This window comes from Eleutherodactylus coqui, chromosome 5, assembly GCF_035609145.1.
Source record: "Eleutherodactylus coqui strain aEleCoq1 chromosome 5, aEleCoq1.hap1, whole genome shotgun sequence".
NCBI classification, from domain to species: domain Eukaryota; kingdom Metazoa; phylum Chordata; class Amphibia; order Anura; family Eleutherodactylidae; genus Eleutherodactylus; species Eleutherodactylus coqui.
In genome coordinates, this window is record NC_089841.1 from 11,109,204 (window position 1) to 11,136,860 (window position 27,657).

The 27,657-nt window shown below is 50.2% G+C and overlaps 1 protein-coding gene across 2 annotated transcripts in view; it reads left to right on the forward strand.

Annotated features, from left to right (window-relative positions):
* Positions 1-27,657, forward strand: part of ARID3C (AT-rich interaction domain 3C) — a 130,013-nt gene that overhangs the window by 46,253 nt on the left and 56,103 nt on the right. For both annotated transcript variants that reach the window (XM_066602306.1, XM_066602307.1), the window contains exon 3: positions 20,482-20,554. In XM_066602306.1, coding sequence (XP_066458403.1) covers positions 20,482-20,554 — 73 coding nt within the window. The remainder of the gene's footprint in view (positions 1-20,481; positions 20,555-27,657) is intronic.

Below are 27,657 nucleotides of genomic sequence, written 5' to 3' on the forward strand. Positions count from 1 at the left end.
GGCCGTCCCTGTGCTGATACATTGTAGCGGTGATGTGGGCCGTCCCTGTGCTGATACATTGTAGCGGTGATGTGGGGCCGTCCCTGTGTGATACATTGTAGCGGTGATGTGGGCCGCCCCTGTGTGATACATTGTAGCGGTGATGTGGGGCCGTCCCTGTGTGATACATTGTAGCGGTGATGTGGGCCGTCCCTGTGTGATACATTGTAGCGGTGATGTGGGGCCGTCCCTGTGTGATACATTGTAGCGGTGATGTGGGGCCGTCCCTGTGTGATACATTGTAGCGGTGATGTGGGCCGTCCCTGTGTGATACATTGTAGCGGTGATGTGGGCCGTCCCTGTGTGATACATTGTAGCGGTGATGTGGGCCGTCCCTGTGTGATACATTGTAGCGGTGATGTGGGGCCGTCCTTGTGCTGATACATTGTAGCGGTGATGTGGGCCGTCCCTGTGTGATACATTGTAGCGGTGATGTGGGCCGTCCCTGTGTGATACATTGTAGCGGTGATGTGGGCCGTCCCTGTGTGATACATTGTAGCTGTGATGTGGGCCGTCCCTGTGCTGATACATTGTAGCGGTGATGTGGGCCGTCCCTGTGTGATACATTGTAGCGGTGATGTGGGCCGTCCCTGTGCTGATACATTGTAGCGGTGATGTGGGCCGTCCCTGTGTGATACATTGTAGCGGTGATGTGGGCCGTCCCTGTGCTGATACATTGTAGCGGTGATGTGGGCCGTCCCTGTGTGATACATTGTAGCGGTGATGTGGGGCCGTCCCTGTGCTGATACATTGTAGCGGTGATGTGGGCCGTCCCTGTGTGATACATTGTAGCGGTGATGTGGGCCGTCCCTGTGCTGATACATTGTAGCGGTGATGTGGGCCGTCCCTGTGTGATACATTGTAGCGGTGATGTGGGCCGTCCCTGTGTGATACATTGTAGTGGTGATGTGGGGCCGTCCCTGTGTGATACATTGTAGCTGTGATGTGGGCCGTCCCTGTGCTGATACATTGTAGCGGTGATGTGGGCCGTCCCTGTGTGATACATTGTAGCGGTGATGTGGGCCGTCCCTGTGCTGATACATTGTAGCGGTGATGTGGGCCGTCCCTGTGTGATACATTGTAGTGGTGATGTGGGGCCGTCCCTGTGTGATACATTGTAGCGGTGACGTTTTTACTGTTGCTGCTCCAGATTTCTGGTGTAAATTGTGCCAAAAATGTAGCCTTTTTTTGGCACCAATCACTGTAACGAAATTTACGATTTATTTGTGTTACGAAGGACAGAAGCTCCGCCTCTCGCGCCAAGTCTGTAGAAAAAGGGGCGGGGTTTAAATGGTCAATAATTTCAGTCAGATTTAAGACTTGTCACTTTTTTAAAAGTCATGAGATTTGTCCCCATGTGACTCCAGTAGCGTAATAAGTGACCGCACGTCTCTGCAGACATTAGGGATGCAACCAATTGGTTCATGTTCGACATTTGGGGCACTTGTATACAGCGAGGTAAGATGATGGGGGAGGGGTGCATGTGATGATGGGGGTGCTGATCCCATGATGGGTATGACACATGGACTTATCATCTGTCACTTCCTCTCAGACTCTTCTCCACATCAAAGGCCCTGTGAAGCCTAAACAAGCCACCCATAATGTGCCTCCCCCACCCCCTCCACACCCACCGCTGCCTAACCCATGTCTGGCCCTGGGCAAAGTGAGACATCAGAGCCCATAGAGATAGGAGATGAAGGTTCCAGAAGGAAATCCCCCTCACCTCCCCTGTATATAATCTCCATCACCACCTCCCATAAATAATCTCCATCGCCTCCGCTGTATATAATCTCCATCACCACCTCCCATAAATAATCTCCATCACCTCCTCTGTATATAATCTCTATCACCTTCCCTGTATATAATCTCTATTTCCTCTCCTGTACATGATCTTCATCGCCTCCCCCATATATAATCTTGATCACCCCCTACTGTATATAATCTCCCTCGCCTTCCCCGTGAAAAAACTCGATCATCTCCTCTTGAATATACTGTAATCTCCATCGCCTCTTCTGTATAATCTCCTTCAACTCCTCTGCATATAATCTCCCATCACCTCCCCAGTATATAATCTCCATCGCCTCCCCGATATACATTCTCCATCGGCCCCCCTGTATATAATCTCCATCACCTCCTCTGCATATAATCTCCATCGGCTCCCCAGTATATAATCTCCATCACCTCCCCTGTACAAAATCTCCCTCGCCTCCCCAATATACAGTCTCCATCGCCTCCCCTGTATATAATCTCCATCGCCTCCCCCGTATATAATCTCTATCGCCTCCCCCGTATATAATCTCCATCGCCTCCTCGTATATAATCTCCATCGCCTCCCCCGTATATAATCTCCATCGCCTCCCCCGTATATAATCTCCATCGCCTTCCCCGTACATAATCTCCATCGCCTCCCCCGTACATAATCTCCATCGCCTCCCCCGTACATAATCTCCATCGCCTCCCCCGTACATAATCTCCATCGCCTCCCCCGTACATAATCTCCATCGCCTCCCCCGTACATAATCTCCATCGCCTCCCCCGTACATAATCTCCATCGGCTCCCCCATACATAATCTCCATCGCCTCCTCTGTATATAATCTCCATCGCCTCCCCCGTATATAATCTCCATCGCCTCCCCAGTATATAATCTCCATCGGCTCCCCAGTACATAATCTCCATCGCCTCCCCGATATACATTCTCCATCGGCCCCCCTGTATATAATCTCCATCACCTCCTCTGCCTATAATCTCCATCGCCTCCCCCGTATATAATCTCCATCGTCTCCTCTGTATATAATCTCCATCGCCTCCCCCGTATATAATCTCCATCGCCTCCCCCGTATATAATCTCCATCGCCTCCCCCGTATATAATCTCCATCGCCTCCCCCGTATATAATCTCCATCGCCTTCCCCGTACATAATCTCCATCGCCTCCCCCGTACATAATCTCCATCGCCTCCCCCGTACATAATCTCCATCGCCTCCCCCGTACATAATCTCCATCGCCTCCCCCGTACATAATCTCCATCGGCTCCCCCATACATAATCTCCATCGCCTCCTCTGTATATAATCTCCATCGCCTCCCCCGTATATAATCTCCATCGCCTCCCCAGTATATAATCTCCATCGGCTCCCCAGTACATAATCTCCATCGCCTCCCCGATATACATTCTCCATCGGCCCCCCTGTATATAATCTCCATCACCTCCTCTGCCTATAATCTCCATCGCCTCCCCCGTATATAATCTCCATCGCCTCCTCTGTATATAATCTCCATCGGCTCCCCAGTATATAATCTCCATCACCTCCCCTGTACAAAATCTCCCTCGCCTCCCCAATATACAGTCTCCATCGCCTCCCCTGTATATAATCTCCATCGCCTCCCCCGTACATAATCTCCATCGCCTCCCCGATATACATTCTCCATCGGCCCCCCTGTATATAATCTCCATCACCTCCTCTGCCTATAATCTCCATCGCCTCCCCCGTATATAATCTCCATCGCCTCCTCTGTATATAATCTCCATCGGCTCCCCAGTATATAATCTCCATCACCTCCCCTGTACAAAATCTCCCTCGCCTCCCCAATATACAGTCTCCATCGCCTCCCCTGTATATAATCTCCATCGCCTCCCCCGTGTATAATCTCCATCGCCTCCCCCGTGTATAATCTCCATCGCCTCCCCCGTGTATAATCTCCATCGCCTCCCCCGTGTATAATCTCCATCGCCTCCCCCGTATATAATCTCCATCGCCTCCCCCGTATATAATCTCCCATCGCTTCCCCTGTGTATAATCTCCATCGCCCCCCTCTGTATATAATCTCCATCGCCTCCCCCGTGTATAATCTCCATCGCCTCCCCCGTGTATAATCTCCATCGCCTCCCCCGTGTATAATCTCCATCGCCTCCCCCGTATATAATCTCCATCGCCTCCCCCGTGTATAATCTCCATCGCCTCCCCCGTATATAATCTCCATCGCCTCCCCCGTATATAATCTCCATCGCCTCCCCCGTATATAATCTCCATCGCCTCCCCTGTATATAATCTCCATCGCCTCCCCCGTATATAATCTCCATCGCCTCCCCCGTATATAATCTCCCATCGCTTCCCCTGTGTATAATCTCCATCGCCTCCCCCGTATATAATCTCCATCGCCTCCCCCGTATATAATCTCCATCGCCTCCCCTCTGTATATAATCTCCATCGCCTCCCCTCTGTATATAATCTCCATCGCCTCCCCCGTATATAATCTCCATCGCCTCCCCCGTATATAATCTCCATCGCCTCCCCCGTGTATAATCTCCATCGCCTCCCCCGTATATAATCTCCATCGCCTCCCTGTATATAATCTCCATCGCCTCCCCCGTATATAATCTCCATCGCCTCCCCCGTACATAATCTCCATCGCCTCCCCCGTATATAATCTCCATCGCCTCCCCCGTATATAATCTCCATCGCCTCCCCCGTATATAATCTCCATCGCCTCCCCTCTGTATATAATCTCCATCGCCTCCCTGTATATAATCTCCAGTTGATGCATTTTGGCAGCCGGTTGATGATGATGATGGGGGTCTGGTGTGATTCCCCCTCCCCCCTATTAGTGACGCTCTCGCCTTCCTCGCCGTTTTGCCCGTATTGCGCAGTTTTCCTGTATTATTCATGAGGCTTGTGATGAAATATTTAGCGCCGATTGATCGCTGCTTTCCAGGTATTACGGAGGTTTTCACTAATTGCCTCTCCGCCGGCCATGTAATATTAATGCCATGTCATTAGGGCTCCCCGCTCTTCCGTATCTGCCAACCTCTGGTGACCAGTAACGTGTCCACAGCGGTGTATAGCGCCCCCTGTAGGTGGGCCGGTCTGTACCGTATCCTTCCAGCCAGAGGATGGCGCTCTCGGAGGCTTCAAGAAAATGGTCCTACGGCTGCGTCTATGGGAAGCTAATCAAAGCACCAAAGTCATAGTTATTAGCTGGTCAATATGATGTATCTAATCCCATGAGCTGTGTATCTAATCCCATCATGTGTGATACTGTCTGCTGAGCTGTGTATCTAATCCTGTTCTGTATGATACTGTCTGCTGAGCCATGTATCTAATCCTATCCTGTGTGATACTGTCTGCTGAGCTGTGTATCTAATCCTGTTCTGTATGATACTGTCTGCTGAGCCGTGTATCTAATCCTATCCTGTGTGATACTGTCTGCTGAGCCGTGTATCTAATCCTATCCTGTGTGATATTGTCTGCTGAGCTGTGTATCTAATTCTATCCTGTGTGATACTGTCTGCTGAGCCGTGTATCTAATCCTATCCTGTGTGATACTGTCTGCTGAGCCGTGTATCTAATCCTATCCTGTGTGATACTGTCTGCTGAGCCGTGTATCTAATCCTATCCTGTGTGATACCGTCTGCAGAGCCGGTATCTAATCCTATCCTGTGTGATACTGTCTGCTGAGCCGTGTATCTAATCCTATCCTGTATGATACTGTCTGCCGAGCTGTGTATCTAATCCTATCCTGTGTGATTGTGTCTGCTGAGCCGTGTATCTAATCCTATCCTGTGTGATACTGTCTGCTGAGCCGTGTATCTAATCCTATCCTGTGTGATTCTATCTGCTGAGCCGTGTATCTAATCCCATCCTGTGTGATACTGTCTGCTGAGCCGTGTATCTAATCCTATCCTGTGTGATTGTGTCTGCTGAGCCGTGTATCTAATCCTATCCTGTGTGATACTGTCTGCTGAGCCGTGTATCTAATCCTATCCTGTGTGATACTGTCTACTGAGCCGTGTATCTAATGCTATCCTGTGTGATACTGTCTGCTGAGCCGTGTATCTAATCCTATCCTGTGTGATACTGTCTGCTGAGCCGTGTATCTAATCCTATCCTGTGTGATTGTGTCTGCTGAGCCGTGTATCTAATCCTACCCTGTGTGATACTGTCTGCTGAGCCGTGTATCTAATCCTATCCTGTGTGATACCGTCTGATGAGCTGTGTATCTAATCCTGTTCTGTGTGATTCTATCTGCTGAGCCGTGTATCTAATCCCATCCTGTGTGATACTGTCTGCTGAGCCGTGTATCTAATCCTATGCTGTGTGATACATTCTGCTGAGCTGTGTATCTAATTTCATCCTGTGTGATACTGTCTGCTGAGCTGTGTATCTAATCCTATCCTGTGTGATACTGTCTGCTGAGCTGTGTATCTAATCCTATCCTGTGTGATACTGTCTGCTGAGCCTGTATCTAATCCTGTTCTGTATGATACTGTCTGCTGAGCCGTGTATCTAATCGTATCCTGTGTGATACTGTCTGCTGAGCCGTGTATCTAATCCTATCCTGTGTGATACCGTCTGCAGAGCCGGTATCTAATCCTATCCTGTGTGATACTGTCTGCTGAGCCGCTGTATCTAATCCTATCCAGTGTGATACTGTCTGCTGAGCCGTGTATCTAATCCTATCCTGTGTGATACTGTCTGCTGAGCCGTGTATCTAATCCTGTTCTGTATTATACTGTCTGCTGAGCCGTGTATCTAATCCTATCCTGTGTGATACTGTCTGCTGAGCCGTGTATCTAATCCTGTTCTGTATTATACCGTCTGCTGAGCCGTGTATCTAATCCTATCCTGTGTGATACTGTCTGCTGAGCCGTGTATCTAATCCTATCCTGTGTGATACTGTCTGCTGTGCCGTGTATCTAATCCCATCCTGTGTGATACTGTCTACTGAGCCGTGTATCTAATCGTATCCTGTGTGATACTGTCTGCTGAGCCGTGTATCTAATCCTATCCTGTGTGATACTGTCTGCTGAGCCGGATATCTAATCCTATCCTGTGTGATACTGTCTGCTGAGCTGTGTATCTAATCCTATTCTGTGTGATACTGTCTGCTGAGCCGTGTATCTAATCCTATCAGGTGTGATACTGTCTGCTGAGCCGTGTATCTAATCCTATCCTGTGTGATACTGTCTGCTGAGCCGTGTATCTAATCCCATCCTGTGTGATACTGTCTGCTGAGCTGTGTATCTAATCCCATCCTGTGTGATACTGTCTGCTGAGCCGTGTATCTAATCCTATCCTGTGTGATACTGTCTGCTGAGCCGTGTATCTAATCCTATCCTGTGTGATACCATCTGCTGTATCTAATCCTATGCTGTGTGATACTGTCTGCTGAGCCGTGTATCTAATCTCATCCTGTGTGATACTGTCTGCTGAGCCATGTATCTAATCCCATCCTGTGTGATACCATCTGCTGTATCTAATCCTATCCTGTGTGATACCGTCTGCTGTATCTAATCCCATCTTGTGTGATACCGTCTGCTGTATCTAATCCTATCCTGTGTGATACCATCTACTGTATCTAATCCTATGCTGTGTGATACTGTCTGCTGAGCCGTGTATCTAATCCCATCCTGTGTGATACTGTCTGCTGAGCCGTGTATCTAATCCCATCCTGTGTGATACCGTCTGCTGTATCTAATCCCATCCCGTGTGATACCGTCTGCTGTATCTAATCCTATCCTGTGTGATACCGTCTGCTGTATCTAATCCCTCCTTATGCTGCAGTTTGCGGAGTGTAGCAGACGCGAACCGTTACATCATATTACGCTAATCCGCGTTTCCCCGCAGCGAGGATTGTGTAAACATCTGGCGGCGGCGCTTCCTGCGGCTGTCAGTCGGCAGCGGCGGCCTGTTGACACATGGCGATGGAGAGCTGCCAGCTCTGCGGTTCTTGGATCCCGTCCATCCGTCAGTGATAACGAGCCGGGGAAGCCCTCGCACGAGCCGGGCCCGGATCCAAGGTTCACACAGAGGACATGCGAGTCCCGAGGCGGCTTGTTACGTCCCTACTGTCAGCCCTGCCATTACATGAAGCCGCGTAACAGGCGGAGTGCAGCGCGGGGCGTAGGAACGGCGAATACGCCTGCCGCCGCAACCCAGCCCGAAGGGCTCTCAGTCTAGACCATCGCAGCTAGCACAAGGAGTTGGGAGGTCTGCGGGGGTCCGCACTGCAGCACAGATCCCTCTAGCGGGCGCCGCAGAGCTCGCTGCCATCACAATGAATAATTAATAACGGGTCATTTCCGGAATACGTGCGGTCAGGCCGCCGCCGCTCGGAATGGCTGCTGAATAATGTAGTGTTAACCGTGTCAGTACCAGTGCATGCAGCGGTGATGGGGTATATGTAGACCCTCGCCGTGTGACGCTTATCTCCACGTGACCTGTACAGCAGTTAACAGGACTTAGGATACAGATTTTACTGCCACACTAAGAGGTTCTGAAGCAGCTGGATATAATAGACATCATGGTGGTCTCCACCTTTACTGGATCACCTATTCCTAATGATTAGCTGGGGATTGATAATTCTCTGTCCCTAATGCCAAAGCTGGCCACTAATGTTGTCCGAAACCGCTGATCTTGGTCGGACCAACTGGTCCCCATGATGGTACATGGAGAATAGACGGATCGGGCTGTTCGATTTCATCATGCCCCGTCGGCTCCTGCCCCGTCGGCTCCTGCCCCGTCTGCCCCTGCCCCGTCGGCCCCTGCCCCGTCGGCCCCTGCCCCGTCGGCCCCTGCCCCGTCGGCCCCCTGCCCCGTCGGCCCCTGCCGCATCGGATCCCGCCGCGTCCTTTACTACTAACGGGATTGTAGTTTGATACTTTTGTGATACTAATAAAGTGGAACTGCTTGCGGGTTATTACTTTGATAAAGGCTCACCTTGGCTGAACCCACTACAAGAACGAAGGGAAAGAATCTTTTTCTTCATCTTCTTATGCGTTTTGTCTTTTTTACCTCCTTTTGTCTCTTCTTTTACCTTTTTTTTTAACTCCCCTTCTCCGTCCACGTTCCTCCGTCGTCCCGCCTCGGTCTCTCCTTCGTCGTCTCTCCTCCGTCGTCTCGCCCCGGTCTCTCCTCCGTCGTCTCTCGCCCCGGTCTCTCCTCCGTCGTCTCTCGCCCCGGTCTCTCCTCCGTCGTCTCTCGCCCCGGTCTCTCCTCCGTCGTCTCTCGGCCCCGGTCTCTCCTCCGTCGTCTCTCGGCCCCGGTCTCTCCTCCGTCGTCTCTCGGCCCCGGTCTCTCCTCCGTCGTCTCTCGGCCCCGGTCTCTCCTCCGTCGTCTCTCGGCCCCGGTCTCTCCTCCGTCGTCTCTCGGCCCCGGTCTCTCCTCCGTCGTCTCTCGGCCCCGGTCTCTCCTCCGTCGTCTCTCGGCCCCGGTCTCTCCTCCGTCGTCTCTCGGCCCCGGTCTCTCCTCCGTCGTCTCTCGGCCCCGGTCTCTCCTCCGTCGTCTCTCGGCCCCGGTCTCTCCTCCGTCGTCTCTCGGCCCCGGTCTCTCCTCCGTCGTCTCTCGGCCCCGGTCTCTCCTCCGTCGTCTCTCGGCCCCGGTCTCTCCTCCGTCGTCTCTCGGCCCCGGTCTCTCCTCCGTCGTCTCTCGGCCCCGGTCTCTCCTCCGTCGTCTCTCGGCCCCGGTCTCTCCTCCGTCGTCTCTCGGCCCCGGCCTCTCCTCCGTCGTCTCTCGGCCCCGGCCTCTCCTCCGTCGTCTCTCGGCCCCGGCCTCTCCTCCGTCGTCTCTCGGCCCCGGCCTCTCCTCCGTCTTCTCGTTTTTTGGCTCTTACGGTGTCATACACCAGTTTTAGGAGTATCGGTGAAGTTCCGGTTCGATTCAAACTAAATGCAACCAAGCCAAACCTTTTGCTGAAATTCGTTGAATCGGTCAAACTGAACTTTTCCTAAATTCTCTCGTCACGGTTTATCAATTGCTGGGCTGCACGGACATCGAGTCTCAGGAACTGTAACTAATTAATCGACCTACATTCTGGACTGTTAGTACCTGAAACGTGGAAGAAATGGAACAAACAGAACTGGGAGAAAACTGAAAATGTAGCTTTAGACAATATTACAAAATGTTTTTGACTGTTGTGATTTTGGCAGTCCCAGCTTGTCCCTCGTAGCTCATGCCTGTGCCGACCATAACAACTGCAGTGGTTGGAAGATGTAGTATTTCCTGTGCTGCCTGTTAAGCGTCTTATGCCTATACTACTTGGTTGTCTTGAGCAGTTGAGGCTTTACCTGTGACTCAGTAGAGAGCAGTTAGTAATCTCAGAATGGGTGCCATTTTTTTGCCTTCCTCTGGATCAAGAAGGAGGGGGGGGGGGGGCGACATTTGTATTTTTTCAACCTTGCATACTATGTTACTTTTCATGTAAGTAAAGCTTTAAGGAGATGTAGAGCTCTTTGGGACAAGCCAAAAGCTGAATTTTCATTTTCTGCCTGTAGTTTCATCTTGAGGTGTCTGAATCTCAGGCCTGGAAAAGAAGTATCTGCATCTTGGAATTCAAGAAATGTGATGGTAAGAACATTGGAATTTCAAAACTCAAGAAGGAACATCGGAATCTCAGGACTGAAGAAAAACGTGATTTTGAGGATTTGAGAAGAAACGTCTGAATCTCTGGAATTGAGAAAATTAATGTCTGAATCTTAGAATTCAAATAGAAGTCTGAATCTCAAGACTCGAGAAGTAACAGCTGACTCTAAGGGCTTGAGAAGGAGCAATGGAATTTCAGGACTTGAGAGAGTTTACAGCTGAATTTTAGGTTTTGAAAGAAGGAACATCTAAATTTCAAGACTTAACAAGAAACTGCTGAATCTCAAGACCTGAGAGGCAACTGCTGCCTCTAAGGACTTGAGAAGAAACCTCAGAATCACAGGACTCGAGAACAGACATCTGAATTTTAGGACTTGAGGGAGTTTACATCTGAAGTTTAGTACTTGAGAGAAGTAACATCTAAATTTCAGGTCTTGAAAAGAAACAGCTGTATGTCTCAGGTTTGAGAGGAACCTAAATCTTGGGAGTCAAGAAGGAATAACTGAATCTCGGGACTCGAGAAGAAGAATCTCCATCTCTGTATTTTATGCGAAATAACAGAATCTTGGAATTCAAGAAGAAGCATCAGAATCTCAGGACTTGAGAAGAAACCTCAAAATTTTAGAATTCAAGAAGAAATATCTGAATTTCAGGACTCAAGATAATATGTAGATCTCAGGATTCAGGAAGGAACATCTGAATCTCAAGACTTAAAAAGAAAGTGAGCGAGCCGGCGATGACTTGAGAAAAGACAGCTGACTCAGGACTTGGACAGAAACATCAAAAACTCAGAGCCTTAAAAATCTGAATCTCGGGACTCAAGAAGGAACAGCTGACTCTCAGGACTTTAGAAGAAACATTTGGACCTCAAGACTTTGAGAAGAAGCTTTAGAATCGCAAGGTTTCAGAACAAATATCTGAACCAGAGTACTCCAGAAGAAACATCTGAACCTCAGGACTCGAGAAAAGTAATATCTGACCCTCAGGACTCGAGAAAAGTAACACCTGACCCTCAGGACTCGAGAAAAGTAACATCTGACCCTCAGGACTCGAGAAAAGTAACATCTGACCCTCAGGACTCGAGAAAAGTAACATCTGACCCTCAGGATTCGAGAAAAGTAACATCTGAACCTCAGGACTCGAGAAAAGTAACATCTGACCCTCAGGACTCGAGAAAAGTAACATCTGACCCTCAGGACTCGAGAAAAGTAACATCTGACCCTCAGGACTCGAGAAAAGTAACATCTGAACCTCAGGACTCGAGAAAAGTAACATCTGAACCTCAGGACTCGAGAAAAGTAACATCTGACCCTCAGGACTCGAGAAAAGTAACATCTGAACCTCAGGACTCGAGAAAAGTAACATCTGAACCTCAGGACTCGAGAAAAGTAACATCTGAACCTCAGGACTCGAGAAAAGTAACATCTGAACCTCAGGACTCGAGAAAAGTAACATCTGAACCTCAGGACTCGAGAAAAGTAACATCTGAACCTCAGGACTCGAGAAAAGTAACATCTGAACCTCAGGACTCGAGAAAAGTAACATCTGAACCTCAGGACTCGAGAAAAGTAACATCTGAACCTCAGGACTCGAGAAAAGTAACATCTGAACCTCAGGACTCGAGAAAAGTAACATCTGAACCTCAGGACTCGAGAAAAGTAACATCTGAACCTCAGGACTCGAGAAAAGTAACATCTGAACCTCAGGACTCGAGAAAAGTAACATCTGAACCTCAGGACTCGAGAAAAGTAACATCTGAACCTCAGGACTCGAGAAAAGTAACATCTGAACCTCAGGACTCGAGAAAAGTAACATCTGAACCTCAGGACTTGAGTACAACCCTCTGAATCTCAGGGCTATGAAGGAGTTTACATCCGAAATTTTAAGACTTGAGAGAAGTAACATCTAAATTTCAAGACTTGAAAAGAAGCAGCTGTACGTCTTAGGATTTGAGAGGGAACAACTGAATCTCAGGACTTGAGAAAAAACCTCGATATCTGTACTTTTTATAAGAAATATCTGAATCTTAGAATTTAAGAAGAAGCATCGGAATCTTAAGAATATAGAAGAAACATCAGAATGAGGACTTGACAAGAGACATCTAAAATTTAAAAATTCAAGAAGAAGCATCTGAGTCTCAGGACTTGGAAAGAAATAGCTTAAGCTCAAGGCTGAAGAAGAAACAGATGACCTTCAGGACTTGGGAAGAAACATCAAAATCTCAGAGCTTAATAAGAGGAATGTGAATCTTGGGAATTGAACTTGAGAAGTAACATTTGTAGTTTGGGACTGAAGTGGAATAAGAGGAGATAAGTAGCTGTCGGACACCTCCAGCCCCACATATAGAAGCAATATGCAAAATCCATCTTGTTGGATCCTCATTTTCCCAATGGCAGCCCTCAGTCCAAGGCCTACTAATCACATCAGACCTATGGCTATTGATGGATTCCAAATCTGATGTCTATGTTCAGCATTAGCCAAGATCAGCATAAAGTTCCAGGTAGCAGGCGCCCATTTACCCTGAAGACACCTCTAAGCACCAGCGGAAGCTTCCCCTACATTTCATACTGCATCTATATAGGCCGTGTGCTGATGGGATAGTTGTTGTTGAGCCCCTGAGTATTATCACTTACCTAGAAAACCTATAAACTGTGCAGAGAGATGTGTTAAGTGAGGAAGAGGAGGAGAAGCCAAGAAGAAGGGGGGGGGGGACACCAGGAAGGAATTTTAACAGCTGTCCCAACAACCAGGCTGAAAGGAGCCGTCTGTGAATGAGGAGGGCTGTAAATGGAGGGCTCAGCGTGAGGAGGGGGCGGCCGGGAATATCCCCAGGCCATAGAAAGCCATCAAGTCATATGGAGCCGCCATCAATAAGTGGCTGCTTAGTCATCCCACCACCCAGCAGCAGCAAAGGCAATAAGCATCACTTCAAGGGTCCTTCACACTGGCAATCGCGACGTCACCCCAAGAGAATCGCCGCAAAATCGCAACTTTTTTCCCGCGATATTTCAGCGTCCGCGCTGCTTGTTCCCACAAAAACATCAGTGCCGCTTGCGATTTTCTGCCATGTTTTTTTTATGCAATTTTGCAGCGATTTTTTTATTTATTTATTTTTCTTTAAATTCGAAAGTCAGTAGGTCTTACTAATGTTACAAACCTGTCGCATCCTACGAAAATCACAATTTTGTGCTTTGCGATGCAATAAAAAGGAGGCTCCGTAGGCAAACATGGGAGATTAAAAAAAACGCAAAACGCAGAAAGATCTGATATACCGCGACATTACATGAGGGGAAACACTGCAACTGTGACGGAAACCATTGCAAATCATTGGTTTGGTAATTCTGTGTTTTTGCTGACTCTCGCATCGCACAAGAATCGTGTGAAGGTGTCCTAAGGGTCCCTTGCACAGCACTGATGCGGCATCTGTCGCTGCCCTTGGGTACGTCACAGAAAACAACGCAGCAATATTATTGTTGGTAGCTGAATAAAGAAAAACGGGGGCAGTAAAACCACCACAGGGGTAAAATCCCTGGAAAGTGTCTGGTCCTTAAGGGGTTAACAGATTTGTAATAAGGGAGCCGCTGAGATCTACTGACGTGCCTGTTGGACGTTGTATGTATACCATCTCAGGACACGGCGGGCTTACAGGCGGAGCGCACATGTGTGGCGGGGCTCCTGCGCCGGATCTACAGGAGGATGCAGACCCCTCTTTAATGTCGTTGGGGCGGCACAGATTAGATTTGCACATCTTCTATAATTACTCCCCGCTTCTTGATTTTTTAGGTTTCTCCAGCCTGACTGCATTCAGATGGATGACATCCTGCTCCTGTGCGCCATCTGTGATCCGGGCGAGCAGCTGAGCCCGCAGCTCCTGTCTGCATACATGTGCTTGTGGACATAATGGGGCAGATTTATTAAGGCACTCTTAATGGTAGACCTAAACCAGATGCCACAGATCTATCACAGTGGATGAGAAGTTTAGTGCATCTTTAGAAACTTTTGTCTAACTTTACACTTCCTGTTCTTCTTCTAAATTTAGACCAATTTTCGACCCAAATTCTTTGGTGCATTTTAACACAGCCTGGCCGTTAATGGGCTACTCTCCGGCTATCCTCTGTACATTCGTTCCATCGGCCTGGCCGTTAATGGGCTACTCTCCGGCTATCCTCTGTACAATCCTTCCATCGGCCTGGCCGTTAATGGGTTACTCTCCGGCTATGCTCTGTACATTCCTTCCATCGGCCTGGCCGTTAATGGGCTACTCTCCAGCTATGCTCTGTACATTCCTTCCATCGGCCTGGCCGTTAATGGGCTACTCTCCGGCTGTGCTCTGTACATTCCTTCCATTGGCCTGACCGTTAATGGGTTACTCTCCAGCTATGCTCTGTACATTTCTTCCATCGGCCTGGCCGTTAATGGGTTACTCTCCGGCTGTGCTCTGTACATTCCTTCCATTGGCCTGACCGTTAATGGGTTACTCTCCAGCTATGCTCTGTACATTTCTTCCATCGGCCTGGCCGTTAATGGGTTACTCTCCGGCTATGCTCTGTACATTCCTTCCATCGGCCTGGCCGTTAATGGGTTACTCTCCGGCTATCCTCTGTACATTCCTTCCATCGGCCTGGCCGTTAATGGGCTACTCTGCGGCTATGCTCTGTACATTCCTTCCATCGGCCTGGCCGTTAATGGGTTACTCTCCGGCTATCCTCTGTACATTTCTTCCATCGGCCTCGCCGTTAATGGGTTACTCTCCGGCTATCCTCTGTACATTCCTTCCATCGGCCTGGCCGTTAATGGGCTACTCTCCGGCTATCCTCTGTACATTCGTTCCATCGGCCTGGCCGTTAATGGGCTACTCTCCGGCTATCCTCTGTACAATCCTTCCATCGGCCTGGCCGTTAATGGGCTACTCTCCGGCTGTGCTCTGTACATTCCTTCCATTGGCCTGACCGTTAATGGGTTACTCTCCAGCTATGCTCTGTACATTTCTTCCATCGGCCTGGCCGTTAATGGGTTACTCTCCGGCTGTGCTCTGTACATTCCTTCCATTGGCCTGACCGTTAATGGGTTACTCTCCAGCTATGCTCTGTACATTTCTTCCATCGGCCTGGCCGTTAATGGGTTACTCTCCGGCTATGCTCTGTACATTCCTTCCATCGGCCTGGCCGTTAATGGGTTACTCTCCGGCTATCCTCTGTACATTCCTTCCATCGGCCTGGCCGTTAATGGGCTACTCTGCGGCTATGCTCTGTACATTCCTTCCATCGGCCTGGCCGTTAATGGGTTACTCTCCGGCTATCCTCTGTACATTTCTTCCATCGGCCTCGCCGTTAATGGGTTACTCTCCGGCTATCCTCTGTACATTCCTTCCATCGGCCTGGCCGTTAATGGGCTACTCTCCGGCTATGCTCTGTACATTCCTTCCATCGGCCTGGCCGTTAATGGGTTACTCTCCGGCTATGCTCTGTACATTCCTTCCATCGGCCTGGCCATTAATGGGCTACTCTCCGGCTATGCTCTGTACATTCCTTCCATCGGCCTGGCCGTTAATGGGCTACTCTGCGGCTATGCTCTGTACATTCCTTCCATCGGCCTGACCGTTAATGGGTTACTCTCCGGCTATGCTCTGTACATTCCTTCCATCAGCCTGGCCATTAATGGGCTACTCTCCGGCTATGCTCTGTACATTCCTTCCATCGGCCTGGCCATTAATGGGTTACTCTCCGGCTATGCTCTGTACATTCCTTCCATCGGCCTGGCCGTTAATGGGATACTCTCCGGCTATCCTCTGTACATTCCTTCCATCGGCCTGGCCGTTAATGGGTTACTCTCCGGCTATCCTCTGTACATTCCTTCCATCGGCCTGGCCGTTAATGGGATACTCTCCGGCTATCCTCTGTACATTCCTTCCATCGGCCTGGCCGTTAATGGGCTACTCTCCGGCTATCCTCTGTACATTCCTTCCATTGGCCTGGCCGTTAATGGGTTACTCTCCGGCTATCCCTTGTACATTTCTTCCATTGGCCTGACCGTTAATGGGTTACTCTCTGGCTATGCTCTGTACATTACTTCCATCGGCCTCGCCGTTAATGGCTTACTCTCCGGCCATTCCCTGTACATTCCTTCCATCGGCCTGGCCGTTAATGGGTTACTCTCCGGCTATGCTCTGTACATTCCTTCCATCGGCCTTGCCGTTAATGGGTTACTCTCCGGCTATGCTCTGTACATTTTTTCCATTGGCCTGGCCGTTAATGGGTTACTCTCCGGGTCCGCTCTGTACATTTTTTTCGTCGGCCTGGCCGTTAATGGGTTACTCTCCGGCTATGCTCTGTACATTTCTTCCATCGGCCTGGTCCTTAATGGGTTAATCTCCAGCTGTCCTGTGTACATTTCTTCCACCGGCCTGGCCGTTAATGGGTTACTCTCCGGCTATGCTCTGTACATTCCTTCCATAGGCCTGGCCGTTAATGGGTTACTTTCCGGCTATGCTTTGTACATTTCTTCCATCGGCCTGGTCCTTATTGGGTTACTCTCCAGCTGTCCTCTGTACATTTCTTTCATCGGCCTGGCCGTTAATGGGTTACTCTCCGGCTATGCTCTGTACATTCCTTCCATCGGCCTGGTCCTTAATGGGTTAATCTCCAGCTGTCCTGTGTACATTTCTTCCACCGGCCTGGCCGTTAATGGGTTACTCTCCGGCTATGCTCTGTACATTCCTTCCATAGGCCTGGCCGTTAATGGGTTACTCTCCGGCTATCCTCTGTACATTTCTTCCATCGGCCTGGTCCTTATTGGGTTACTCTCCGGCTATCCTCTGTACATTCCTTCCATCCGCCTGGCCATTAATGGGTTACTCTCCGGCTATCCTCTGTACATTCCTTCCATCCGCCTGGCCGTTAATGGGTTACTCTCCGGCTATCCTCTGTACATTCCTTCCATCCGCCTGGCCATTAATGGGTTACTCTCCAGCTGTCCTCTGTACATTCCTTCCATCCGCCTGGCCGTTAATGGGTTACTCTCCGGCTATCCTCTGTACATTCCTTCCATCCGCCTGGCCATTAATGGGTTACTCTCCGGCTATCCTCTGTACATTTCTTGCATCGGCCTGGCCAGTAATGGGTCACTCTTCGACTATCCTCTATACATTTCTTCCATCCGCCTGGCCAGTAATGGGTTACTCTCCGGCTATGCTCTGTACATTCCTTCCATCGGCCCAGACGTTAATGGGTTACTCTCCGGCTATGCTCTGTACATTCCTTCCATCGGCCCAGACGTTAATGGGTTACTCTCCGGCTATCCTCTGTACATTCCTTCCATCAGCCCAGACATTAATGGGTTACCCTCTGGCTATGCTCCTCCTCCATATAATGTCCCCGGATCACTCTTTCAGTCACCAGTTGTCATCACGATCGGCGGTTCCTCATTTATGAAGTTCAAGTACAGATGCTGTTGATGTCAGCGCCCGCTGGTGGCACTTGCCCGTCCGCCACCTCCTTCCCGGCTCAGCTGTCCTTATTGATCTGTAGGTCTCAGCTATTGGAGAAATCGAAGGGCCTCTTGACCCGACAATTATTATTCTGGCAGCCGCTGCTCACTTATATAACCTCATTATGTTCGGGAAGCCGGCTCACAGGGGGCCGCAAGCCGGAGCGGTGATAATTACTGCCAATCAGAGCTGCTTCATGCGTCCTGTACTTGATAGCCGCCCCAGCCTCATTATTTGTACTTCATGGCACCCGGTGACCTGACGAGTACAACGCTCTGGACGCGGCTCTGATGCTACAGACCTGGAGCTGCTGGATCCCTCGCCGTGTCTGCATTGCTCCTCACAACTCTGTAGTAATATCTATTATACAACCCCCAAGCCCAAACGAGTTGGGACGCTGTAAAATGTAAAGAACGAGAATACAATTATAATGATCTACAGTTCTCTGTCTTGTTGTTTCATAATGTGATGTAGTATATGATGGAAGCTCTGGACTGCAGGCGGCCGGTTCACCCCGGACTCTTCTACTGGAAGCCATGCTGTTGTGATGGATGTAGTATATGGTGGAAGCTCCAGGCTGCAGTCGGCCGGGTTCACCCAGACTCTTCTTCTGGAAGCCATGCTGTTGTGATGGATGTAGTATATGGTGGAAGCTCTGGACTGCCGGCGGCCGGTTCACCACGGACTCTTCTACTGGAAGCCATGCTGTTGTGATGGATGCAGTATGCGGTTCAGCATTGTCTTGCTGATATATACAAGGCCTTCCCTGAAGAGACATCTGGATGGGGTATATGTTGTTCTACAACCTCTATATACTGCCAGCATTGATAGTGCCTGTCAGGATGTGTGCGCTGCCCGTCCCATAGGCACTAACGCCACCCCATACCATCAGAGATACATGACTGTGTGCTGATAACAAGCTGGATGGTCCCGCTCCTCTTGAGTCCGCAGGACACGGCGTCCCTGGTTTACAAAAGGAATTTCAAATTGTGATTCCTCTGACCACAGAACAGTTTCCCATTTTCCCTCAGTCCATTGTAAATGAGCTTTGGCCCACAGAAGATGCCGGCATTATTGGATTGTGTTGATATGTGGCTTCTTGTTGCATGACACAACTATAACTTATATTTGTGGGTTGCAGGGTCATCTCTGTTCACAGACAAGGACTTCTGGAAGTATTCCTGGGCCCTGCAGTGATTACATTACAGAATCAGGGCTATATATAATGCAGTGACGCCTGAGGGCCCGTAGACCTCCAGCATCTACTACTGACCCTTGGCCTTGGCCCTTCTGCACATGAATTTCTCCAGATTCTCAGTCTTCACTGTTTTACATTGAGGAACATTTTTGTGAAATTGTTCCACAATTTCTAGATGCAGTTTCTCCCAGATCGGTGACCTCTGACAATCTTTTCTTCTGAGAAACTCCGCCTCTCTAAGATGCCCCTATTATATACAGTCATGTGACTTAGTAGAAGACTGGCCCTCCAGCTGTTTTTCATTAATACCACTTACTTTTCCAGCCTTTTTTACCCCTGGCCCAACTTTTCTGAGATGTGTTGCTGCCCTCAATTTGTAAATGAGTTAATTTTTTTTAAGGAAATGGAACAATACCCCCCACCACCACCACCTCCCCCCCCCCCACTACTCCCCCACCACCGTCCGCCCCCCACCCCACCCCTGATATGTGTTCTAGCGTGAATATCGTATGGTTGCATGAGATTTCCAGATCATTATATTCTTTATTTCTTTACATTTTTGGGTTTTGTGGTTGTAGACCATCAGTGGTGGAAAAATTGCTGCACATGGCGCCCAGAGCAAGGCGAATGTAGCGATCTACTAATAAAACGCTAAAATCGTTAAAAGAAAATACAGCTGCCCGTTTGGAGACGTGCGAAGCTAATACCAGTATATGTGATAAAAAGGGATGTGGGCGCTCTTACAAGTGACTACTGATACATTATCCCACCGTGTACTAACACCTCAATCACGTTCTACCTTTGACCCGGTCATGTGACAAGGTGATGGAGGCTCTAAATCTGCGCTCCTTGTATATTTAATGCTCTGATAATGGAGCTGCTTCCACTGCGGAGGACAATTAATAGGGAAGACTTGATGAGCGCACAACACAATGAGCTCTACGTTACCAGAGCTGTCAATATGAGGCGTCCTCATCCCGGGGGCCGTCATGTCTCAACCACTTAATAACCTGCGGGCTCCGCTGTGATCTGTGGACATCATGTGGAGCGACTCCAGCCGCAGGGGATCGTCAGATGAAACGTATCCCAATATAAGATTACCTCTTAGAACGTGAGCGGGAGGTTCTACTGAGACAGCGGGCCAAAGACCAACTCCACCCAAATGACACACACTGGGGCCCACCAGGAATGACCCCCAAATGTCAGCTACGGGGTCCTTTAATGTAGCACTTGTCTTGTTCTTTGTTGCTGGGACCCCAATGGGGCTCATAAGGTTTATGTCAATTATCCCTTGTATTAATGACTCTCTGATGTCAGATGGTTCAAGCGGAAGGGCTCCTTTAAATCTTCCGTATCGTGATGTCACTTATGTTTAATGCGTAATCTCTGCCTTGTTTTACAGCTGTACGAGCTGGATGATGACCCCAAAAGGAAGGAGTTCCTGGATGATCTGTTCAGCTTCATGCAGAAGAGAGGTGAGTAATGGCACAACAAAAGGGTACATGCCTGTCCTAATCAGGGGGCGGGCTATCAGAGGTGCTTAGAACGGAGTCACTGTGCTCATATATTACTTATCCTGTACTGATCCTGAGTTACATCCTGTATTATACTCCAGAGCTGCACTCCCTATTCTGCTGGTGGAGTCACTGTGTACATACATTACTCATCCTGTACTGATCCTGAGTTACATCCTGTATTATACTCCAGAGCTGCACTCCCTATTCTGCTGGTGGAGTCACTGTGTACATACATTACTCAGCCTGTACTGATCCTGAGTTACATCCTGTATTATACTCCAGAGCTGCACTCACTATTCTGCCAGTAGGTCACTGTGTACATACATTACTTATCCTGTACTGATCCTGAGTTACATCCTGTAGATCTTTTATTATAAAAGTATGAAACATAACAATAAAAGCAAACTGTAACAATAGTAAATAATAATAATACAACCGTATACAGAGATAAGGCCCTTCACCCAGAGTCCATGGTCCACAAACAAAAGAAACCCCATGTCTGGACTCCCCTCCCCCCTGCCGCACACTCGCACACACACTCAAAACAAACCACAATATACCTAAAAGAAGAGCATCCAGCTATCCAGAAGAGAAAACTAAAACTAAAACTACAGGTCCAGCCGTACCGCACTGAAACCCCATCATAAACAAAATTAGGCAATAACGTAAACATAACATATATATAGCAATAATTAACTAAATATGAAAATAAAGACCAAGCCAACCGGCATACAAAAATAACTAAAGAAATAGTTTTTCAAAAATTTTTTTTTTTTTTTTTTTTTTTTTTTTTTTTTGGGTCCCCAGTGCAGCTCGGGGGCCATGCCTGCTCCATCAGTCCGTGCCCAGAGTTCTAAAGTTCAGGACGTGCCAAGCCACACCAGGGTTTTTGTTTTTTTTTAATATATATAAACTGTACAACACTCTGCCTGCCGCAGCCTGGGGGCCATGCCCGCTCCACCAGTCCGTGCCCAGAGTTCAATGTTCGGGACGTGCCAGGCTACGGCTCAAGGCGTGAAACCACTCCCCCCCAACCCCCCACCCAACCTAACTACCACCCAGAACTTGAATATATACATATAAAACATACAATAACCAATATACATGACATACACGATATATATTAACATAACCCGAAAGCCTAAGGTCGGCTCACCTGCAGCCCTACTTCACTCCATTTTGCCCAAATCAAAACAAAAAGCTTTATGGTGCACTCACAGCCCGCCACCGGGATTGGAGGTGATAAGCCGGGCACAGACATCACAATGTACTATCCCTTGCATTTTCTCCCTATTCTTTCCCTAATTTGCCCTAGACTGTCCTTAGTCTGCCCCTCAGTCTGACCCTTCATGGAAACCTGTCCCTGCCCTATCCCTCCTCTCTCCCTATCCTGTCCCTATTCTCTCCCTACTCTGCCCCTAGAAAATTAAGAAAAACAAACTGTCCCTAACGAAATACAAGCCCTCTCCATAGGAGAGAAGCTTTAGATGTGCCCAGCCTCTCATACTCCAAAGAACGCACCTTCACCAGGTCACCCAGGATGTTCCTACATACCGTATCCACGGGGAGGACTTTCAGCTCCGTCGAGATTAAACACCGTGCACTCCAGATGTGGAACCTGACCACTAGGCTAACTAGAAATAAAGTGCAGCGGTCCCTGCCACCAAGGCCTCTGAACGCTCCATAAGCCCACTCCGCATAGGAGAGGTGTGCTAGCTGAGGCCAGCCTATGGAGACCCCTACCCGTTGGTATACCTCTGTATTAAAGGGGCACTGAAGCAGGAAATGCTCCATGCTTTCCAGCACGTCGCTGCACTCCTGACGGGGGCAACCCCTGTCAATCAGAGGCCTGCTCTTCAAGTTACCCCTTACATACAGTCTCCCGTGAAAGCAGCGCCAAGCCAAGTCCCAAAACTTCAAGGGGACCCGGGTTGAATTCAGTAAACGTAACCCTCCCTCCAGGTCCCGACTTGGGCAGTCCTTGAGCGCCAGGGGCTTCTGGAAATGGGTCAACAGGACTCTTTCGTCGAGGAGCCTCCTCGTCAGAGTCCTGATCTCCCACATCCCCAGACCCCACCGGCGTATCACCTTCAGAACCAAGGTAGCGTAAGCCGGGAGATGTCCGTGCTGCGTGCGAAGGTCCTTCACTCGCCCTCCTGTCTCCCATTCCTGGAAGAAGGGCCGAAACCATCCCCTGCAGGAGTAGACCCACGGAGGAGCCCTCTCTTGCCAGAGGTTGCCTATGTTGATCTTAAAAAAAGTGTTTACAAGAAACACCACGGGGTTGACCATAGACAACCCCCCTAGTCTCCTCGTGCGGTATGTAACATCTCTCCTGATCAGGTTCAACCTATTCCCCCACAACATTAGGAAGAACAGGTTGTAGACCCGAGTCCAGAGAGGTTCTGGCAAAATGCATACGCTGCCCAGGTAGATGAATAACGGGAGCAGGTATGTTTTGATCAGGCTAATTCTTTCCCGAAGGGTCAAAGACCAACCCTTCCACTGATTTACCTTGTGAGTTGCACCATCCAGCCTGTCCACCCAATTTTGCATGGGGTAATCCCCCTGGCCGAATTTGATGCCAAGTACTTTTGCTGAAGTTTGGGGCACCGGAAGGGTGTCCGGGAGATCAAACGTAGGATCCCCCCTTCCTAACCAGAGACTTTCACACTTATCCCAGTTGACCATAGACCCGGAAGCTTCCGAGTAGCGGTCCACCTCCGACACCACAAACTCCGCCTCCTCTCTCGAGGACACGAAGAGCGTGACATCATCGGCGTATGCCACTGCCCTCAGGGTAGCCTCCGGCACCGCCTGGTCCATCCCGACCCCTGCTATAGGTCCACAATCAACCCTCCTAAGGAAGGGATCTATCGCAAACGCATACAACAGGGGGCTTAGAGGACAGCCCTGACGGACGCCGGACCCCACCTCAAAAGGGCGGCCGGGCCAACCGTTCACCAGCGGGAAAGTCTCAGCCCCTGCATACAATGTTCGCAGCCAATCAACAAACCCCACTGGCAGGCCGTATCTCAGAAGGACGGACCAGAGGTACTCGTGATTAACCCGATCAAACGCTTTGGCCTGATCCAAGGACAGCAGGTACCCCTCCCAGTGACCAGCCCTACCCTGCTCCACTGCCTCCCGGACACCGAGAACAGCGCTAAAGGTGCTATGGCCTGGAACAGAGCAATGCTGCGCCCCCGAGAGGAGCCGGGGTGCAAACTTGACCAGCCGATTAAACAGCACTTTTGCCAGAACCTTCCTGTCCGTATTGAGAAGCGCTATGGGACGCCAGTTCTCAATACGGCTCGAGTCTTTACCTTTTGACAGAATGATCAAGGCCGACCTCCTCATTGACTTTGGCAGAGTGCCCGAGGAAAGACACTCATTTAATACCTCCGTCAAGAGGGGACTCAAGAGGTCCCTGAAGGTCTTATAATACTCGGATGTTAATCCATCCGGACCTGGCGACTTTTTGGGCCGGAGCCCATCAATCGCCAGTCTAACTTCCTCTTCTCTGATCTCTTCTGTCAAAACGCCAAGAGAGGTGTCTACCCCTGGCCCAGGGACAGCTTCAGCCAGGAAAGCCGACATCACTTCCGAATCTAGATCCCTCTTTCCCAAGAGTTGCGAGTAGTAGGATCTGACGACCTCCAGAATCCCTGATCTGGATCGATTCAGGGACCCCGTACTGTCAATCAGTCCAGTGACCACTTTACTATTCACTGACATCCTACAGTTTCTGTAAGGGTCGGGCGAGCGGTACTTCCCGAAATCCCTCTCAAAAACCAAGGATGCGTGTCTGTCATACTGGCATGTCTTGAGTAAAGATTTCACTCTGGAGATCTCCTCGCGGCTACCTCCAGTCGAAACCAGATGTTCGAGTTTCCTCCTCAGGCCGTTGTACAGGCGGTACCTGTCCAGGCATCTGAGGTTGGAGAGCTCACGGAAGAACCTCGCCGCCCTCCTCTTGAACATCTCCCACCACTCTGACTTACTGCTACAGAGATCCAGTAATGGTACCTGGCTCTGCAGAAAATCCTCAAAGGACTGTCTTATCTCTGCTTCCTCCAGGAGTGATGAATTCAGTCTCCACAAACCTCTACCCATCCGGGGGGTCTCTGCAACATTCAGAGAAAACAATATTAGACAGTGATCGGAGAATTCCACCTCAACAACGGACACTGGTGAAGAGATGGCTTCCTCCTTCAAATAAAACCTGTCTATTCTAGACCTGCTCTGACCCCTATAAAAGGTGAATCCCTCGTGGCCTGGGGTGTGCCGGATGTGGACATCCACCAGGCGAGCCTCGCTAGCTATGCTATTAAGTGCGACGCTGTCAAAAGTCAACCGCCTGTCTCCAGAGCCTCCCCTATCGCGGGCTCTTGTGACTGCATTAAAGTCACCTCCAAAGACAACTTGGCGGCTGGTAAAAAGGTAGGGCTTGATCCTCATAAAGAGACTCTTCCTGTCCTTTTTTGACTGGGGACCGTAGATGTTTACAAGTCTCAATTCTTGTCCCTTCATGAGGACATCTAAGATCAGGCACCTTCCCATTTCTAATTCAATAACTCGTCGGCATTCGACCGCTGCGGTAAAAAGGACCGCCACTCCGCTATACGGCTCGGCCGCAAGAGACCAGTAGGAAGGGCCTGACCTCCACTCCCTTTTTGCCTTATGTATGGCTGCCAAATCGGACAGCCTGGTCTCCTGCAAGAATAAAATGTCGGCTTCAACGCGGCCGAGAAAATCAAAGGCCGCAAATCTAGCCGTATCCGACTTAATGCTGGCAACGTTAATTGATGCCAGAGTCAGCGGAGTGGGTGCCGCCATCATGAGTGATTAAATTAGATGGCTTTCTTCCTCACACCCGCTTCTTCGGGGTCAGAGGAAAGCCCCTTGCTTCTTTTTTTGGACACAGATGTGTCCATAGCAGGGGATCCCCCGACCCCATCGTCCTTGTTTCCAGGCTCCAGAGTAGCCCCCTCCCCGGAAGGAACTATGCCTCCACGAGTAGGAGACTCAGCGCCCCCTGTTGACCCTTTCTTTGCCCCAGGCACCTTGCCCTTCGCTTCCCCCTCAGAGGAGGAAGAGATGTCTTGAAGGGCCCGGTACCTGTTGGAGAGTCCAACTGGAGGCGAGCTGGCTTCTCCTTCCAGTACTTTGCCAGGGGTGGGAGAAGATCTTGAATCCCCCCTTCGCTTTCTCCTAGTGGCACCTAGCTTACGCCGTTTCTCTAACCACCTCTTTCCTTCCTCATCCACACTCTCATAGTGGGAGGAATCTGAAGAGTTGGTATTTCTCTCCTCCCTCTGGATCCTCCTGTCCTCTTCATCCACTTCGCTGTCCCTCAAGGCCTCAGCCGCACAATTTGCTTCAGGAACAGGGGCCACCATTGACCCACCTGCTGTGGGCGCTCCTGTCAGCTCCCTGCTCCGTCTGCGTTTGTCCTGACGCCTCTGCTCAGCAGGCGTCTTTTGCCGGTTCTTCCCTGGCTCCTGAGCTCCTCCACCTCTGCTAGTCCCCTCACCCCCGGAGGCCGCACCATGGCCCCCATCCGTAGGGGCTGACACCGCATTGGCAAAGGAGCGTGGACAGCGACTGAATGGGTGACCGAGATCACCACACAGGTTACACCTAATCTCCGCACAGGAGGCGGCTAGATGACCCAGACCCCCACACAGAGCGCACTTCAAGGTCTTACAAGCGGCGCTCAAGTGTGAGGGGTCGCCGCACCTGTGGCAGAGCTTCGGCTGCCCCTGGTAAAAGGCCAGGATACGATCCCTGCCGAGGAAGGCTGCAGATGGAATGTGTGCCACTGAGTTACCTGAACGCTTCAGCTTGACCATAAACGTCCAGGCCCCGGACCATATGCCGTGCTCATCCCTGTTCTTTCTGGGCATGTCTGTCACCTCTCCGTATCGACCGAGCCACGTCATTATATCAAAACAAGAAAGTGACTCGTTACGAGTCAAAACGGTCACCTTCTTGACTTCGTTCTGGCGAGACACCACCTGGACGGCAAAGTCTCGCCAGCCGGGCTCGCTTTTCATCAGCTCGTAATTCCCCCAGAAGAGTTCTAGACCCTCTGGGCGAACGAAGCTGATGTCAAACTCAGACGTGCCGAAGGGATGGATTAGGGCAAAGATGTCAACCGCCCTAAAGCCCATCTTCAGTAGAAGCTCCACTACCCTCGCCCTCGGGGGGCATGTATCATTGCCCCTCCAACGAAGACGGACCACATTCCTACGACCTGCGTCCTGCCCGGGTGTTGGTAGGGACCATACGGTCTCCCCCCTTTGCTCTCGGAAGGCTCCTAAGCCGTGTCTCTCTGTCCAAAGAGATAGGTTCACCTCTCTTCCTCCAACTGTGATTGAACTCTCCCCCTTCCGTAGAGCCCCCAGGAGGCGCTGTTGCAATACGCCCTCTCTAGAGCCTGGAGACAAGGAGGACCCTTCCCCTCCAGCGGCGACACTGGCATAACTCCTACCAGCTGTCGTCGCCGCCGGAGGGGCGACTGGAACCTGTGATGTACCCTGACTATCCCCAGAACCTGTGCCTATATTTACAGTAGGTTCCCCTGTGCTGAGAACAGTAGCTTCAGCCCGTACCTCCGAGTGCGTCGGAGCATCAGACTCGCGGGCTGCACCAGACACATCCACACCTTTCATACCAAGACCTTTCATTCCAAGACCCTCTGGACCGGACTTGGGGTTAGAAGCAGCTTTTTTATTTTGGGCCTTGGTAGACCTGGGGGGTGGCACTGCTGCCCCATCTTGCGCAGCTGCAACCACCGTAATGACCCCCCCATGGTCAGCACTCTGCATTCCGGCAGTATTAACATTTTTATTTTTGCTTTTTCCTTTACATTTGCCAGCAGCCTCCACATCACTGGGTGCCTGGGACCTAGGCTGGGACCTAGACTGAGGGACCCCTGTAGACCGACCTGTCGCACGGGGGACCCCCGATCCCGCAGCACCCTCCGCATCACTGGCCTTACTGGCGCTGGCAGTTCCGCCACTGCCAAACTCTTTTGCCACCTTGCCTTGTCCTGT